At 35.3% G+C, this 17,323-nt stretch overlaps 1 protein-coding gene across 1 annotated transcript; it reads right to left on the reverse strand.

Moving 5' to 3' along the window:
• Positions 1–5,524: 5,524 nt before the first annotated feature.
• On the reverse strand, positions 5,525–16,295 carry LOC117314549 (alpha-(1,3)-fucosyltransferase C-like). The gene is made up of 2 exons (XM_033868617.1): positions 16,163–16,295; positions 5,525–7,341 (listed from the first exon to the last, which is right to left on the reverse strand). Exons 1-2 carry the CDS (start codon positions 16,165–16,167, stop codon positions 6,252–6,254), a joined length of 1,095 nt encoding a protein of 364 aa, XP_033724508.1. The 5' UTR covers positions 16,168–16,295; the 3' UTR covers positions 5,525–6,251.
• Between the last annotated feature and the right edge of the window lie 1,028 nt (positions 16,296–17,323).

A 17,323-nucleotide genomic window follows, 5' to 3' on the forward strand; every position in this document is an offset into this window, starting at 1 on the left:
ATAATGTTTATCCCAGCTGTACATGTTAGTCCTAGCTATAGATGTTTATCCCAGCTGTAGGTGTTAATCCTAGCTATAGATGTTTATCCCAGCTGTACATGTTAGTCCTAGCTATATATGTTTATCCCAGCTGTAGGTGTTAATCCTAGCTATAGATGTTTATCCCAGCTGTAGGTGTTAATCCTAGCTATATATGTTTATCCCAGCTGTACATGTTAGTCCTAGCTATAGATGTTGATCCCAGCTGTACATGTTAGTCCTAGCTATAGATGTTTATCCCAGCTGTAGGTGTTAATCCTAACTATAGATGTTTATCCCAGCTGTACATGTTAGTTCTAGCTATAGATGTTTATCCCAGCTGTAGGTATTAATACTTGCTATATATGTTTATCCCAGCTGTAGCTGTTAATCCTAGCTATAGATGTTTATCCCAGCTGTAGGTGTTAATCCTAGCTATAGATGTTTATCCCAGCTGTACATGTTAGTCCTAGCTATAGATGTTTATCCCAGATGTACATGTTAATCCTAGCTATATATGTTTATCCCAGCTGTAGGAATTAATCCTTGCTATAGATGTTTATCCAAGCTGTACATGTTAATCCTAGCTATATATGTTTATCCCAGCTGTAGGTGTTCATCCTAGCTATAGATGTTTATCCCAGCTGTAGGTATTAATCCTTGCTATAAATGTTTATCCCAGCAGTAGGTGTTAATCCTAGCTATAGATGTTTATCCCAGCTGTAGGAATTAATCCTTGCTATAGATGTTTATCCAAGCTGTACATGTTAATCCTAGCTATATATGTTTATCCCAGCTGTACATGTTAGTCCTAGCTATAGATGTTTATCCCAGCTGTACATGTTAGTCCTAGCTATAGATGTTTATCCCAGCTGTAGGTGTTAATCCTAGCTATAGATGTTTATCCCAGCTGTACATGTTAGTCCTAGCTATAGATGTTTATCCCAGCTGTACATGTTAGTCCTAGCTATAGATGTTTATCCCAGCTGTACATGTTAATCCTAGCTATAGATGTTGATCCCAGCTGTAGGTGTTAATCCTAGCTATAGATGTTTATCCCAGCTGTACATGTTAGTCCTAGCTATATATGTTTATCCCAGCTGTAGGTGTTAATCCTAGCTATAGATGTTTATCCCAGCTGTTGGTATTAATCCTTGCTATAGATGTTTATCCCAAATGTACATGTTAGTCCTAGCTATAGATGTTTATCCCAGCTGTAGGTATTAATCCTTGCTATAGATTTTTTTCCAGTTTCCAGCTGTAGGTGTTAATCCTAGCTAAAGATGTTTATCCCAGCTGTAGGTATTAATCCTTGCTATATATGTTTATCCCAGCAGTTGGTGTTAATCCTAGTTATATATGTTGATCCCAGCTGTAGGTGTTAATCCTAGCTATAGATGTTTATCCCAGATGTACATGTTAATCCTAGCTATATATGTTTATCCCAGCTGTAGGTGTTAATCCTAGCTATAGGTGTTAATCCTAGCTATAGATGTTTATCCCAGATGTACATGTTAGTCCTAGCTATAGATGTTTATTCCAGCTGTACATGTTAGTCCTAGCTATAGATGTTTATCCCAGCTGTACATGTTAGTCCTAGCTATAGATGTTTATCCCAGCTGTAGGTGTTAATCCTAGCTATAGATGTTTATCCCAGCTGTACATGTTAGTCCTAGCTATAGATGTTTATCCCAGCTGTACATGTTAGTCCTAGCTATAGATGTTTATCCCAGCTGTACATGTTAATCCTAGCTATAGATGTTGATCCCAGCTGTAGGTGTTAATCCTAGCTATAGATGTTTATCCCAGCTGTACATGTTAGTCCTAGCTATATATGTTTATCCCAGCTGTAGGTGTTAATCCTAGCTATATATGTTTATCCCAGCTGTAGGTGTTAATCCTAGCTATAGATGTTTATCCCAGCTGTAGGTATTAATCCTTGCTATAGATGTTTATCCCAAATGTACATGTTAGTCCTAGCTATAGATGTTTATCCCAGCTGTAGGTATTAATCCTTGCTATAGATTTTTTTCCAGTTTCCAGCTGTAGGTGTTAATCCTAGCTAAAGATGTTTATCCCAGCTGTAGGTATTAATCCTTGCTATATATGTTTATCCCAGCAGTTGGTGTTAATCCTAGTTATATATGTTGATCCCAGCTGTAGGTGTTAATCCTAGCTATAGATGTTTATCCCAGATGTACATGTTAATCCTAGCTATATATGTTTATTCCAGCTGTAGGTGTTAATCCTAGCTATAGATGTTTATCCCAGATGTACATGTTAGTCCTAGCTATATATGTTTATCCCAGCTGTAGGTGTTAATCCTAGCTATATATGTTGATCCCAGCTTTAGGTGTTAATCCTAGCTATAGATGTTGATCCCAGCTGTAGGTATTAATCCTTGCTATATATGTTTATCCCAGCAGTAGGTGTTAATCCTAGCTATATATATTGATCCCAGCTGTAGGTGTTAATCCTAGCTATATATGTTGATCCCAGCTGTAGGTGTTAATCCTAGCTATATATGTTGATCCCAGCTGTACATGTTAGTCCTAGCTATAGATGTTTATCCCAGCTGTAGGTATTAATCCTTGCTATATATGTTCATCCCAGCAGTAGGTGTTAATCCTAGCTATAGATGTTTATCCCAGCTGTAAGTATTAATCCTAGCTATATATGTTTATCCCAGCTGTAGGTGTTAATCCTTGCTATATATGTTTATCCCAGCTGTACATGTTAGTCCTAGCTATAGATGTTTATCCGAGCTGTAGGTATTAATCCTTGCTATATATGTTTATCCCAGCAGTAGGTGTTAATCCTAGCTATAGATGTTTATCCCAGCTGTAGGTATTAATCCTAGCTATATATGTTTATCCCAGCTGTAGGTGTTAATCCTTGCTATATATGTTGATCCCAGCTGTAGGTGTTAATCCTAGCTATAGATGTTTATCCCAGCTGTAGGTGTTAATCCTAGCTATAGATGTTTATCCCAGCTGTACATGTTAGTCCTAGCTATAGATGTTTATCCCAGCTGTACATGTTAGTCCTAGCTATAGATGTTTATCCCAGCTGTACATGTTAATCCTAGCTATAGATGTTGATCCCAGCTGTAGGTGTTAATCCTAGCTATAGATGTTTATCCCAGCTGTACATGTTAGTCCTAGCTATATATGTTTATCCCAGCTGTAGGTGTTAATCCTAGCTATATATGTTTATCCCAGCTGTAGGTGTTAATCCTAGCTATAGATGTTTATCCCAGCTGTAGGTATTAATCCTTGCTATAGATGTTTATCCCAAATGTACATGTTAGTCCTAGCTATAGATGTTTATCCCAGCTGTAGGTATTAATCCTTGCTATAGATTTTTTTCCAGTTTCCAGCTGTAGGTGTTAATCCTAGCTAAAGATGTTTATCCCAGCTGTAGGTATTAATCCTTGCTATATATGTTTATCCCAGCAGTTGGTGTTAATCCTAGTTATATATGTTGATCCCAGCTGTAGGTGTTAATCCTAGCTATAGATGTTTATCCCAGATGTACATGTTAATCCTAGCTATATATGTTTATCCCAGCTGTAGGTGTTAATCCTAGCTATAGATGTTTATCCCAGATGTACATGTTAGTCCTAGCTATATATGTTTATCCCAGCTGTAGGTGTTAATCCTAGCTATATATGTTGATCCCAGCTTTAGGTGTTAATCCTAGCTATAGATGTTGATCCCAGCTGTAGGTATTAATCCTTGCTATATATGTTTATCCCAGCAGTAGGTGTTAATCCTAGCTATATATAGTTGATCCCAGCTGTAGGTGTTAATCCTAGCTATATATGTTGATCCCAGCTGTAGGTGTTAATCCTAGCTATATATGTTGATCCCAGCTGTACATGTTAGTCCTAGCTATAGATGTTTATCCCAGCTGTAGGTATTAATCCTTGCTATATATGTTCATCCCAGCAGTAGGTGTTAATCCTAGCTATAGATGTTTATCCCAGCTGTAAGTATTAATCCTAGCTATATATGTTTATCCCAGCTGTAGGTGTTAATCCTTGCTATATATGTTTATCCCAGCTGTACATGTTAGTCCTAGCTATAGATGTTTATCCGAGCTGTAGGTATTAATCCTTGCTATATATGTTTATCCCAGCAGTAGGTGTTATTCCTAGCTATAGATGTTTATCCCAGCTGTAGGTATTAATCCTAGCTATATATGTTTATCCCAGCTGTAGGTGTTAATCCTTGCTATATATGTTGATCCCAGCTGTAGGTGTTAATCCTAGCTATAGATGTTTATCCCAGCTGTAGGTATTAATCCTTGCTATATATGTTTATCCCAGCAGTAGGTGTTAATCCTAGCTATAGATGTTGATCCAAGCTGTAGGTGTTAATCCTAGCTATATATGTTTATCCCAGCTGTAGGTGTTAATCCTAGCTATATATGTTTATCCCAGCTGTAGATGTTAATCCTAGCTATAGATGTTTATCCCAGCTGTATATGTTTATTTCAGTTGTAGGTATTAATCCTAGCTATAGATGTTTATCTCAGATATAGGTGTTAATCTTAGCTATAATGTTTATCTGAGCTAAATGTGTCCATCCTTTAGTTCAGGTATTCATACCAGCTATATATGTTTATCCCAGCTGTAGGTATTAATCCTAGCTATATATGTTTATCCCAGCTGTAGGTGTTAATCCTAGCTATATATGTTTATCCCAGCTGTACATGTTAGTCCTAGCTATAGATGTTTATCCCAGCTGTAGGTGTTAATCCTAGCTATAGATGTTTATCCCAGCTGTACATGTTAGTCCTAGCTATAGATGTTTATCCCAGCTGTACATGTTAGTCCTAGCTATAGATGTTTATCCCAGCTGTAGGTGTTAATCCTAGCTATAGATGTTTATCCCAGCTGTAGGTGTTAATCCTAGCTATAGATGTTTATCCCAGCTGTACATGTTAGTCCTAGCTATAGATGTTTATCCCAGCTGTAGGTGTTAATCCTAGCTATAATGTGTATCCCAGCTGTACATGTTAGTCCTAGCTATATATGTTTATCCCAGCTGTAGGTGTTAATCCTAGCTATAGATGTTTATCCCAGCTGTACATGTTAGTCCTAGCTATATATGTTTATCCCAGCTGTAGGTGTTAATCCTAGCTATAGATGTTTATCCCAGCTGTAGGTGTTAATCCTAGCTATAGATGTTTATCCCAGCTGTACATGTTAGTCCTAGCTATAGATGTTGATCCCAGCTGTACATGTTAGTCAGAGTTAGAGTCACAAAGTTTTCGTAATAAATCAACTGGTGCTTTCTTATCATATTATGTTTGTATTGTATATCTGAGTGTCAAAGTTTGGCTTCTGATATTTGTTAATAGCCAGAAATCAACAATTATCAGTTTTACCAGTGAAAAATCCAGAGCCTTGCAGCAAGAACTTACAGAGAAAGCGTACCGGTATATCTTTTCGGACATACTTTGTGATTTCTCAATGTATTTTAACTAAATAAATTAAGGATTCAGAATAAATTTTTTTTATTATATTTCATCACATTTTGATTCTACCACCTTCCTTGCTATATCGCCGAGGACAACAGGTAGCAGTGTAACGAGTGTAGATAATAAACATAATCGTCTAGAGAGAAAGCATGAATCAATGGCCTCACACCCACACAATTACGTATATCCCCTTTCCACACGTACACATATAGTTGCCTGACTTCTCCATTATTTCCATTAAGGCATTGATTGATATTGCAAATACAATATGTATTGTGTAATCCAATTACTAAATCAAACGAAGTTCTGTTCATTAAAAATGAATGTAATTAATACAGATTTTTTATCCAGCATATGTTTCAAAGAGAATACATTTAATAATGTTCACGAGCCTGTTTGAAATCGTAGCATTTTTCGTAAAGTAAAAATTTGAGATATATGTCGCCAATTCGCAAACGGTATCTCTTGTACATTTTGTAACCATATTAGGTTAAACCTCGCTAATTTAGTTCAGCGCTTGAGGCCACTTATTAAGCAACTAAATTTCGCTTAATCAATTTTTAAAATCTGAATGAGAAAATTTCATGTTGTTTTTTTTAGTTAAAGTGCCATCTTAGCAGCCTATACTATATTTGGAGTGTAAATAGGATAGAATGTAAATATAATGTTAGCAACATATGCCCTTCAAATATTTTGGTGACGGAAACTGAATCCTTTTAACATGGATATAAAACAAAATAAATCAGTTACCTCAAATCGCTTGGAGATTTACATCCCGGTCTTAGATTGTCATTTAACCAGTTTTTGATATTTGAATACAAACGTTTGTGACTCTCAGCATGATGAATACGTTCACATAAATCGCACCATTTCTTGTGGTCCATCGTGTTTGGGGTTATGGAATGAGATTTTGTCCATGAGAAAAACTGTTCAATTTTCGTATTTTCCATTACACTTGCATTCATACTGATAGTTTTTCCTAATGTAAAGGCGCTTTCAAAGTCTTTTGTATCAATGTATGAACTGGGTGGAAAGAAGAGGGAATAATTTGATCCACCTCTCATCACTGAGATTGTTGATGGAGAAAAAGTGTATGTTTTAAACCCTTTTTCTGTTACATAATCTACACACAAAGAATTTTCAAATGCCAAATAATACCGATAATGCTTTCGGATGATTTCCATACAACCACTTTCTTTGGCGCGTGAACATCTATATGTTCCACAGTTGCCGTACACGTGAACATCAGCAGATTTCCGGAGACCTTTTACGTATTGTTCTCGTTTTCCTGGGGTTCTACAGTGAGAAACCATCCAGGCTGATGATCTGTCTTTTGTTTTCCACTCGACAGATGGTGTTATATCTCGTGGAGTATGTTGAAATCCTGAATAAGGTGATAAAACATCGGAATCTCTTCTATACGTAAATGTCCAATTAAACAAATGATTCCATTGTGACAAGTCGTTCCAATAGTGAGGCGGGGACTCCATACCATGCATAATCCAAACCTGACCAGATGACTTCTTTGGTGGTTTTCTAGAATTTAGTCGTGGTCCGTGGAAAATAACAAACTTTGCAGAGGAAAAATTTGTTGATCGCGGGATCATTTTACATGGGTATTGACAACCGTTGAACTCCTTCCCACTCACCCATTCAGGCTGGTTATAGTATAGAACATGTACCATTTCAGGACTTGACTTCACCAGAAAGGACGGTTGATAGAGGTTCTTATGGTATCGGGACCATCCGACAGGACTCATTGTTGCGAGTAAATACATCATCACGATACAAACTGTAAGTAAAGTTGTACCTTGGACTTTATATTCGGACAAGTGGCTGAAAACAGAAACAAGAGAAATTATAAGTTTGAGCAGAAATACATAAGTGATTATCACCATTACATAATCACAGAAACGGCCCCTGACCGGACTTGAGAAGAGACGGGGTCATCTACCCCTCAACTTGGGTATTTTTCGGTTACTTTTGTTTCCTCTCATAGTAATACATCGAACACACTTTCATCATGGTCATCAAGAGTGCTTTATATCAGTTTGTATATCATTTTTTGCAACTGTTCTAAAATTAAAAAAAGTTTACAAAATTTTTCTGTGTACATATTTTGTTCGAAAAATGACAATATCATAAGCTCTTAATAAAAATCGAGGGTTTCATAGAGTATAGCAAAGCAATTTAAATAAACTGCATCATTTCGTCCTCTTTGGGAAGTTATGTTAAAGCGTCTGTGTAGACAGTCGATGTTTATTGACGTACTGAGAGAACCTGTCCTTAAAATTATTCAAACATACTATGTTGATTAAATTACGGATGATTTGCATTTCTAAATTACGTAAGCGGCATTTTTTGGAATGACGTAAGGAACACCCGGCAAAAAACAACACTTCCGGTTATTGTCCGACATTGCGATGTCAACATGGTAAAGCATTTTGTTGCTGGGATATATGCCGGCGCGACAACACGTATGTAAAGATGCATGTTTTGCATGGCGTGCTTTTATATATTTCTCTAAACTCATCACACAACCAGAGATAATGTAGGATATGAGCGTCGTTGTATGGGGGTTAAACTGAGACACGCCTGTGCACCAGTATCGGTCAATGATTGGGTTAGCTACTGTTGTAGAACAAAAGTGTCAAATGCTTTCCGGCTACCATAGTAGCTTACTTTATTCATATATTTGTCCTATCATGTACATTTCCGTTGTAATTTAATATATGAATATAACAGTGTTGTGAAGGAAAATAGTAAAAGTTAATTACTAAAATTGTCAAAAAAAGTCAAAGAAAAACACCGTCTGCCACATCTGCTCATTATACTATGCCAATTAAGAAAGAATGCCTCAAACCTAAATTTAGATTTTAATAATGATCACCTAGTTGAATCAGCAGTATGTGTATGTAACTGTGAAATTGAAAATATTCAACATTTCATGTTTGAATGTCCTTAATAATAATGCTAGAAAATATCTAATTCAAAGCTTAGCACAAATAAACACTTAAGATTATCACCATCACTATAATATTAATACTCTTCTAAAATTGGTTTGGTTTATTTAGTTTAACGTCCTATTAACAGCTAAGGTCATTTAAGGACGGCCTCTCGTGTGTGCGACATGCATGCGTGTGGTGAGTGTGGTTATTTCCATTCTTTATTGAAACTTAGTTATGTAGCATATACAGTACACATCTAACACCATATTAATGCACAAATGTTGGAGAATGGACTCGATGGAAATTGGAAAGTAGTTACTTTCTTCTAATGATGTAAAAATCTAGTACAAACTGAGAAGACACCTCCCTTTTTATTGTATAATCCATATGGGTTGTATGTAAATATGTTTAAGTTTGTTTACCTGTTTTATGTAAGGAGAGGACTTATATAGGCTCTGCCTGATGTCCAATCCTATATTGATATAACATCAAAATATGTTGAAATTGAAATCTGCTCATTATTTGACAGCTCCACATAGTCGTAATGAGTGTTATTAAAAAAAACAAAGACCCAGCTACTATAATAAAGTTTAATCCTCTTCAAGCATTTTTCTACGTTCCAATGTTGAAATTTTCATACCAGTCAATTTGGAATGAAGTTATCTCATTTCACGCATTTTTTAATGCAAACATTTTCAATAGAAGTGTTATTTACTCTGGATCACTTTATATATTGTAATCGGAGGTGCATTCCTTATTACAAAGAGTAAATTAGCAAGTACATTAGACTTCTGAGCGTATCATAAGAACATATACAGTCACAGCGAGAAAAGTTCACTTCATTGTTTTTCCCGAAGTCTAGTTGTGTAGGGTCAGGACCATGATTAAGTTCATTGCTGAGTAAGGGACACACGGGTTAAGCAAGATGAGGCGCGTTCAATTTTGTCTTGTCACTTCAATAACGATTTCTCCAATGACCGATACGTTACGGCTACGGATAAGGCTTCTTCTAGACTGGCCACTAGACCCTTAGTTTATTTTTATCAATAATTACCAAGCTTATTTCTAATACTAGCTTACCCCAACCCCGTAGTTCTAGAATCAGACATATCTTACCCCACCCCCTAGTTCTAGATTCAGCCATATCTTAGAGTCCGAGTGACGAGAAATCATGAAATAACTGACTTGCAGCATACTGTAAGAGTCGGTCCCCATACTCCAACTCTTCTATGCTTTCTGTAAAATTCACCTGTACCTGTACCGAGTACTTCTCAGTACCAGAATCTATACTAATAATACTAACTATGCAGTATGTCATTATGCATCCTAATGGACACAAGTATATTTTCAAATGGAGTAAATTCTTCGCTTAAGCTATATTTCAACATGTGATATAACGAGTGGTTTGGGAATATTTCACAATAGGACATTTTTGGATTACTATCTAGATACGATATTATCAATCCCAAAGGAAGATATACATGCATTTGAATGTATAATTTTGTATAAGAGAACTGCTCCTGCGGATTTAAAACTTTTTTTCAGGAAATAATAATTTCAAATTTTACTGTTCTTAACTTTAAATGTGTCATCAAAATTAATCCTTTCATCAGTACTTAACTTTGTAATTATTGATTATAAATTCTTTCAAACTTATCAACCACGGATTTGATCCTTTTCATTTTACTAACTAATTATTTCTTACAGCAATTGCTATCACACTCTACTGCACACCAATCCTTTCATGGTCAATGCCATATACGAAAATTGTGAGTGCAATGGAGTGTGGTAGAGAGTATTTTGTCAATTGTGGAAGGTGGGAAGCATGCAGTGATGCGTGGTATAAAATACACATATGACGGTGTTGAGTCCAAATTGTATATTGCATGTATGCAGTACAGACAAGAAGTGGTGTGACCAATACTACCAAGCTATTGTCTGTCTAAATGTAATGTACTTTATTTCTCATGAGCGTACAGTTAAAATATTATCTGCTCTTAAAACATCTTTTGCAAGATATTTCATACATTACATGCAATTTAAAATATTTTCTGAAAATACCAATCTAATTAAAATCTAGATGGTCATTATCACTACGTTACATGAACATCTAACAACATCCCATAAGGGGGTCACGTCAGGGTGACCTTTTGGATTAGCCAATCAAATGACTACTTCCAGAATCTTGGAAGTGATTCTATATGTCCGAATTAGCATGACAAGAGTGCATAGCTTGTATAAGCTGTCAATTTGTTTCAAGTCATTTCGTCCCAGAAAGCATATAGCTATATACTGTGCCGAAATGGTTTGCTTCAGATGTATTATGTGACGAAATGTCTTGCTTCGATGACATCGACAAAATGCCAATTCGCCCTGAAAGTGAAATACACACATCTCACAGGTCATCAGAACGTGACCTCTTATGGGATGTTGTTAGATGTTCATGTAACGTAGTGATAATGACCATCTAGATTTTAATTAGATTGTGAAAATACATGAACCTCATAATACTCCCTAGATATAATACGTGTTCCTCAAAATACTCCCTAGATATAATACGTGTTTCTCAAAATACTCCCTAGATATAATACGTGTTCCTCAAAATACTCTCTAGATATAATACGTGTTCCTCAAAATACTCCCTAGATATAATACGTGTTCCTCAAAATACTCTCTAGATAAAATACGTGTTCCTCAAAATACTCCCTAGATATAATACGTGTTCCTCAAAATACTCCCTAGATATAATACGTGTTCCTCAAAATACTCCCTTTACCTATAAAGGTGACAAAGATTAATAAATGATTTCATTAACAATTTAAAAAGGACCGATTCGCCAGATGTCGTATGTGTTCATCAAACTTGAATGTTTCCATGGTATAATGCGACACACCCTCTTAAGTAGTTTTTTAACAATCGAGTACGGGTTGATCTACGTTTCAATTTCAATTTCAACATATTTTATTGACATGATGTTAAGTCAATAGCATTGGACATCAGGCATAGCCTATCTTAGTCCTTTCCTTATACCAAAGCAAATATTTTTTGTGCATACCAATTATAAAATTCTATCAAACTAGCAGCGGATGTGTTTCTTAATGAAGTAAAGCAACGTTGCCACGAAGAAAAGTTTTTGCTATTCCAACTTTGACGATGATGTTAGTGTGATGATACAAAACATATCTGTATAATATCAGTCCTTAAACTACGCGATTCAAATGATTCACCCTCTCTTTTACATCTTTTACGTGTTTTAAATCAAAATTAAATGATCATAGTCTATATTACATGTTTTGTACACAATTCAACTTACCTAGTCTGGTATGTAGGCATTAATACATATATTTTTATTCAAATCTGTACATAGCCTGCTTGATCGAACTTTTACAGGACAATTTAACTTTTTTAGTTCCACACCTTTTTTTGACTAGGTCGAGTAGCTCAACCCTGCTTTATCCCTGTAAATGCTGGATTGTAAGAAATTGTAAGGTTCTTAAAAGAGTCCTAATTAATTAAAACTACGTTTGTCATATTCCTGACAGTTTTTTAACGTCTCACTTGAGAGATTTATGTCGGACGAAGATTTGTTTTCAGAATTAAGTCTCTTTTTTACTGTTCATAACAAGACTAACTTGATTATCTGGATGATTTCTATTTAGGACATCAGTTCTATTTCACATGTGTATGCACTTTACATACCGTATTTGCTCTTACTTTGTAATTAATTTACTCTTGTTATACTTTATCAGAGACATACATATATATCACATATGATCCGAAGATATAGATTTGAATTTCCTGTCGTAGTTTTACCGAGAGAAATATATATCACATTTATACGGTCTCTGATTTTATCAATTTGTTATCAATTTTGTGATTAGACCTTTGGGTTTTAAAACTGAAATAAATAATGAATAACTCCGTAGATCACGATGACATTCTCATTAATGTTGGAAGCCAAGTTTTATGAAGCAGTCTATATAGCCTTACCTGTAGGTCATAATTATCTCTTATTGTTCTACCTTTCACACCTAGTATCACTTGGTCCACAGAATACCGTACCTTTAGTTGACCAGTGTACAACATGCTGTGTTGTTTGTATCATCGCTGACAATTAAGTCTAACTACCCTAGTTTACCTGTGTGATACTGTCTGGACCATTTGTACCCTATACATGTAGCCTGACCAGTGCATATTACATGGAACTATTTTAAAGGTTTGACAATAGCACAGTAAAGGAAATATTGTTTATTTGACACGATCTTCATCTTAGTTTCCATCGTAATGCGTCGACTACTATAGTAGGATCCGCCATTTTTTTATCACACTAAGATCGATGGACCATGTGACTTGACTTGTTTTTTGTGAGAGTGTTATTTTTTCTAAACAAAGATACAATACAGAAAGATGTATAACCATATGTATTTAATTCTCACCTCCTTATTAAAATATTTGCTGTCGCTACTATGCTTTAGTGACGTTCGGTAAGTATATTTAACTAAATTTCGTTTCGATAAAAAATACACTCCGCAAAATTTTCTACCGAACGGTTATGAGACGGTCAGCGAGTGAAAATAGGTAAACGCAAATGCTACGGTAATGCTACGGTGAGTGGACGCAAACGCTACGGACATGCTACGGAAGTGCTACGGAAATGGTACGGTAATGCTACGGTAGTGATACGGAAATGGTACGGAAGTGACACGGTAATGCTACGGAAGTGCTACGGAAACGCTACGCTTAAATCGGAACTGCGAACGTACACGGGTCTGTACATAAAATATTATTAAATTCATTCGTATCATGCATATTGATTAAATTATCCCAATCCTTCTCTAAAATATGTCTGTTCATCTTATCAAAATCAGCATCTTGATATATAAAGATTTTTTTACGATAAGATTGTTTTTTGAAAACTGAATAGGAGATAGTGAATTGAACCAGTCAATGGTCACTACATATTGGAGGAAGTACGGATGCATTATTAATCAGACTTGTATTATTAGTAAAAACAATATCAATTGAAGTTGATGAAGTTGGGGTGATACGAGTAGGGTCCTTTATGAGATTTGAAAGATTAAATTTAGTCATCATTCTAGCCAGATTTGAATGAGGTTGAAGATTAAGCATGTTGACATTGATATCACCAGTTATCACTATGTCAAGATTTGTGTTAATGGCTTTTTCAATGATGGTGTCCAGAATGTCCCAATATCTAACTGGTGATTCCGGTCGATATAAACAAGCCAATAAAAATTTTCGAGATTCAATGTGGACCTCTACCCATAACATTTCAACTTCATCTTGTTCAAGATCATGTCTTCTTTTAGTTACAATATTATCTTTATGATATATTAAAACTCCACCACCGGGGCCAGTTTTCCTGTCTAGTCTGTGAATATTTTCATAAGATTGAATCATTAGTTCAGAATCAGGTATTTCAGGAGCGAGATGTGTTTCAGTTAGACAGATAATGTCACTATCATATAATTCAGCTTCAATAATATCTATTTTATGTCTTAGTGATCTTATGTTTAGGTGGGAAATATCAAGGTTGTGTAAGGGACCTGGATTTAGTTCAACATCACAACTAATTATTATTAACATACCAATGATATGTAGAACAATAATTAAGTTGTTAACTATTGGTGTAGAATACACGGGTAGATAACATGCTATATTGTATGCAATACTTTGTACAGTTAATTTATAATTAAACACAAATAAGTACACGTTGCCCCCGGTGATTCTACATGCCCTACCACAGAACAAGTATATTACTCTACTAGTCATTATCAAATAACCATATCTTTATAATATATTTGATAGGGCATGTGATACAGCTGGTATTCGTATGTACCTGTACGAGTGAAAATGTATACATTGAGACTGGGCAAGTCTTAAAATTGTTATAATAAAACAAAATGTGAAAAAATAAGCGATTTGTGGGCAAAGTCCACAAAAGTAATACATATATACAAGTAATTACCATACATGGATGAAAAATCATAGAAGACATCCCTCTATTTACATGGATGGACATTTTCAAAACTGTAAACAAAACGTACAGCTATTTATATACAGACCACGTGAAAGCACTCTAGTGATCACGATCATATATTCTCATCATAGTCTCTCAAACACTTAACCAAGCTTCAGTTTGCTTACCATTTACTGTTCAGTACAGTTGGATTGTATTATTTTCAAAGTATCAAACAATGGGTCAGATAATTCCTTTTGAGTAAAGAGATTAGCAATAATGAATACATGACATAAATAATTAAACTTACATTTGAGAGACTATATACATAACTAAGTGTAATCATATTCAGTTGAGAGGTGTGCTCTTTCATAAGAGTATTATGATAGCCATACGCATAAAAGCAGGCACGCCGATTTGTAACATTGAGTGTGCACGTGGATTTACATTGGATATAACTATCATTTACTTTTGGAATACATTAAATAGAAAAATAATTAATAAGAAACCTCAGGAAACGCGGTGAGGTATACAATATGAGTGTCATTTCATATGTATTTTGCTACAAGTATTATTCATATGGAGAAGAGGTATAGTATGTTCATGTATATATACGAGACACGTACGTATACACGTGTATAATTTGGATCTACAATTTTACATCTCTGATTGTAAAGGTGGAGATACAAACATTGCGTCATATTATTTTTTAAATATTACCATCAACCTACCTAGGACCTGCCTTGTGTGGAAAGTACAAAACAAGCTTATTGTAATAAGTATACTTATTTTCTTTAAAAAAATCATGTAGATACACACATTATTTCAAGCAGTACTCCGGGAGAAATCAAGTGCATGTACATTCATATGATCATTCACATTAATACATGGGTTTTTTATTAGATGTTTAGATGACACTGATTAATATGCATGTAACTGCATATCAACAATATAATATGTAAAACTAACTGTACCATTTAAAAATGAATAAAAGATTAACTAGATTAAATGTACATGTGTATCTTAGTAATTCCAATACCTGAGTATTCATATCAGTATGGGAAGCATACATGTATATACCAATTAGAAATAGAAATATTACTATATTGAGTTGCATTAGATAGAAATAAATATGGGATCTTGATTTACTTCCCATATATATACATGCACATGAGTGTGAATACATGCTAATCGTTTCTTGTATAGACTATGCTAAGGAAAAATCAGAGTAATTAGTATAATCAGGATAATAACCATACATATACACTGTACGCATTATGCTAGCAATGCAGAGCCCATTAGAATTACAATGTAGTGGGTTTCATGTGATCAGACTTAACACACATAGGGCTATATATAGTGGACAAACAAAATATACAGACAAGGAACACAGTTTATTTATTAGGTTCAATAGGTTGGGTTCTCGGTTTGGCACGTGCACCGGTATCAGGTGTACCAGGAATCCAATTCTTGACTGTACGTATTCCAGGGGTTTTGGGAGGGGGGTTCAGGATATGCCGAGAGCTCGTCAAGACGGGTAACCTGAGATTTCTCGCCACTCGAATTGCGGATAACAATACGTCCGTTATTTGTCCATGTACCAGATATGAGATCTACGTTTCCTTAAAATGAGTAAGATTACTTGTATCATGAGGAGATGTATATATAAGATCAATAAATTAACATGTTAGCAATGCGATTTGTACTGAATAAAAGAACGAGTACTTACTTCATGTCGTTCAAATGTGTCACCACTGATATCCTGTTTTCAAATACGGAACAGCATACACGAAAGGGTCTGATGCACACTATTTTTAAAAGGTTATTTCTCGGTATGATATACTTACTCGGTCTTGGTTACATGCTTCGCCGCCCACTGAAATGTTTAAACATGTCGCTTTCTTGACGAGGGGTTATGGTATTATGATGTCTCGGTCCCGGTCCCGTAGCTCTCCGTACCTTTCCTTTTTCGAGAACATACACCAAGGATTGGTTTGGTTTATTTTGTTTAACGTCCTTTTAACAGCTAAGGTCATTTAAGGACGGCCTCCCGTGTGTGCGATATGCATGCGTGTAGTGAGTGCGAATGTGTGTTTTGGGAGGCTGCCGAATGTTCGTGCTAAGTCTCCAAGTGATAGGCCGGAACTTACACCAATGAAGACTAAATGCTGTTGGTAGCAGAGTACAGCTAAAAATACCAATTCCGAAAAATAAGGCACATGTTACAGATACAATGTATATAAGTATAACCAGTTAGCCCTACATATTACCAAAAGTATATATATTTGTAATCTGTACATTTGCTTTTTTAATACAGCTGTGAAGGATAAGTATACTTATTTTTCGTCTTATGAAAATCATCGGAACCACTTCAAAAAAGCTTAAAAATTGCAAAATATCATGATTTTTGACCCTAAATGACACAATTCCAAACACGATGGTTTTTTAAAAACATATTTGAAAGTAAATGTATCTATCCCAAAGACAGAAATAATCTTGCTTTGACTCCTATCTTACCTGGTCTGCTGTAGGCAAAACTAAATATCCTGTGTAAAAACACTTTTGGAAAATCCGAAATTGAGAACAACGAATAATTTTTTTGAACAAGTGTGAAGCCTGTATATACTTCTTAATAATAACATTATTTGCTTATACTTCTTAATAATAACATTATTTGCTTAAAAATACACCCATAGCCAGGTTATCCTACTGTGGTCTGCTTCCGGTATTGAACCTACGCTTTATGTAAGGATTGCCCTATAGGTGGGGCATATAAATGATACCTGCTGTCCCCATTGTATGATATTGAGAGCCAACTACAAATGTAAATCTTTATCAAGTTTATTCTTCTTAATGTCTGCCTTGAGACTGCCTCACTTTTAGCCTTTAG

Source organism: Pecten maximus, chromosome 16 (assembly GCF_902652985.1).
Source record: "Pecten maximus chromosome 16, xPecMax1.1, whole genome shotgun sequence".
Taxonomy (NCBI): domain Eukaryota; kingdom Metazoa; phylum Mollusca; class Bivalvia; order Pectinida; family Pectinidae; genus Pecten; species Pecten maximus.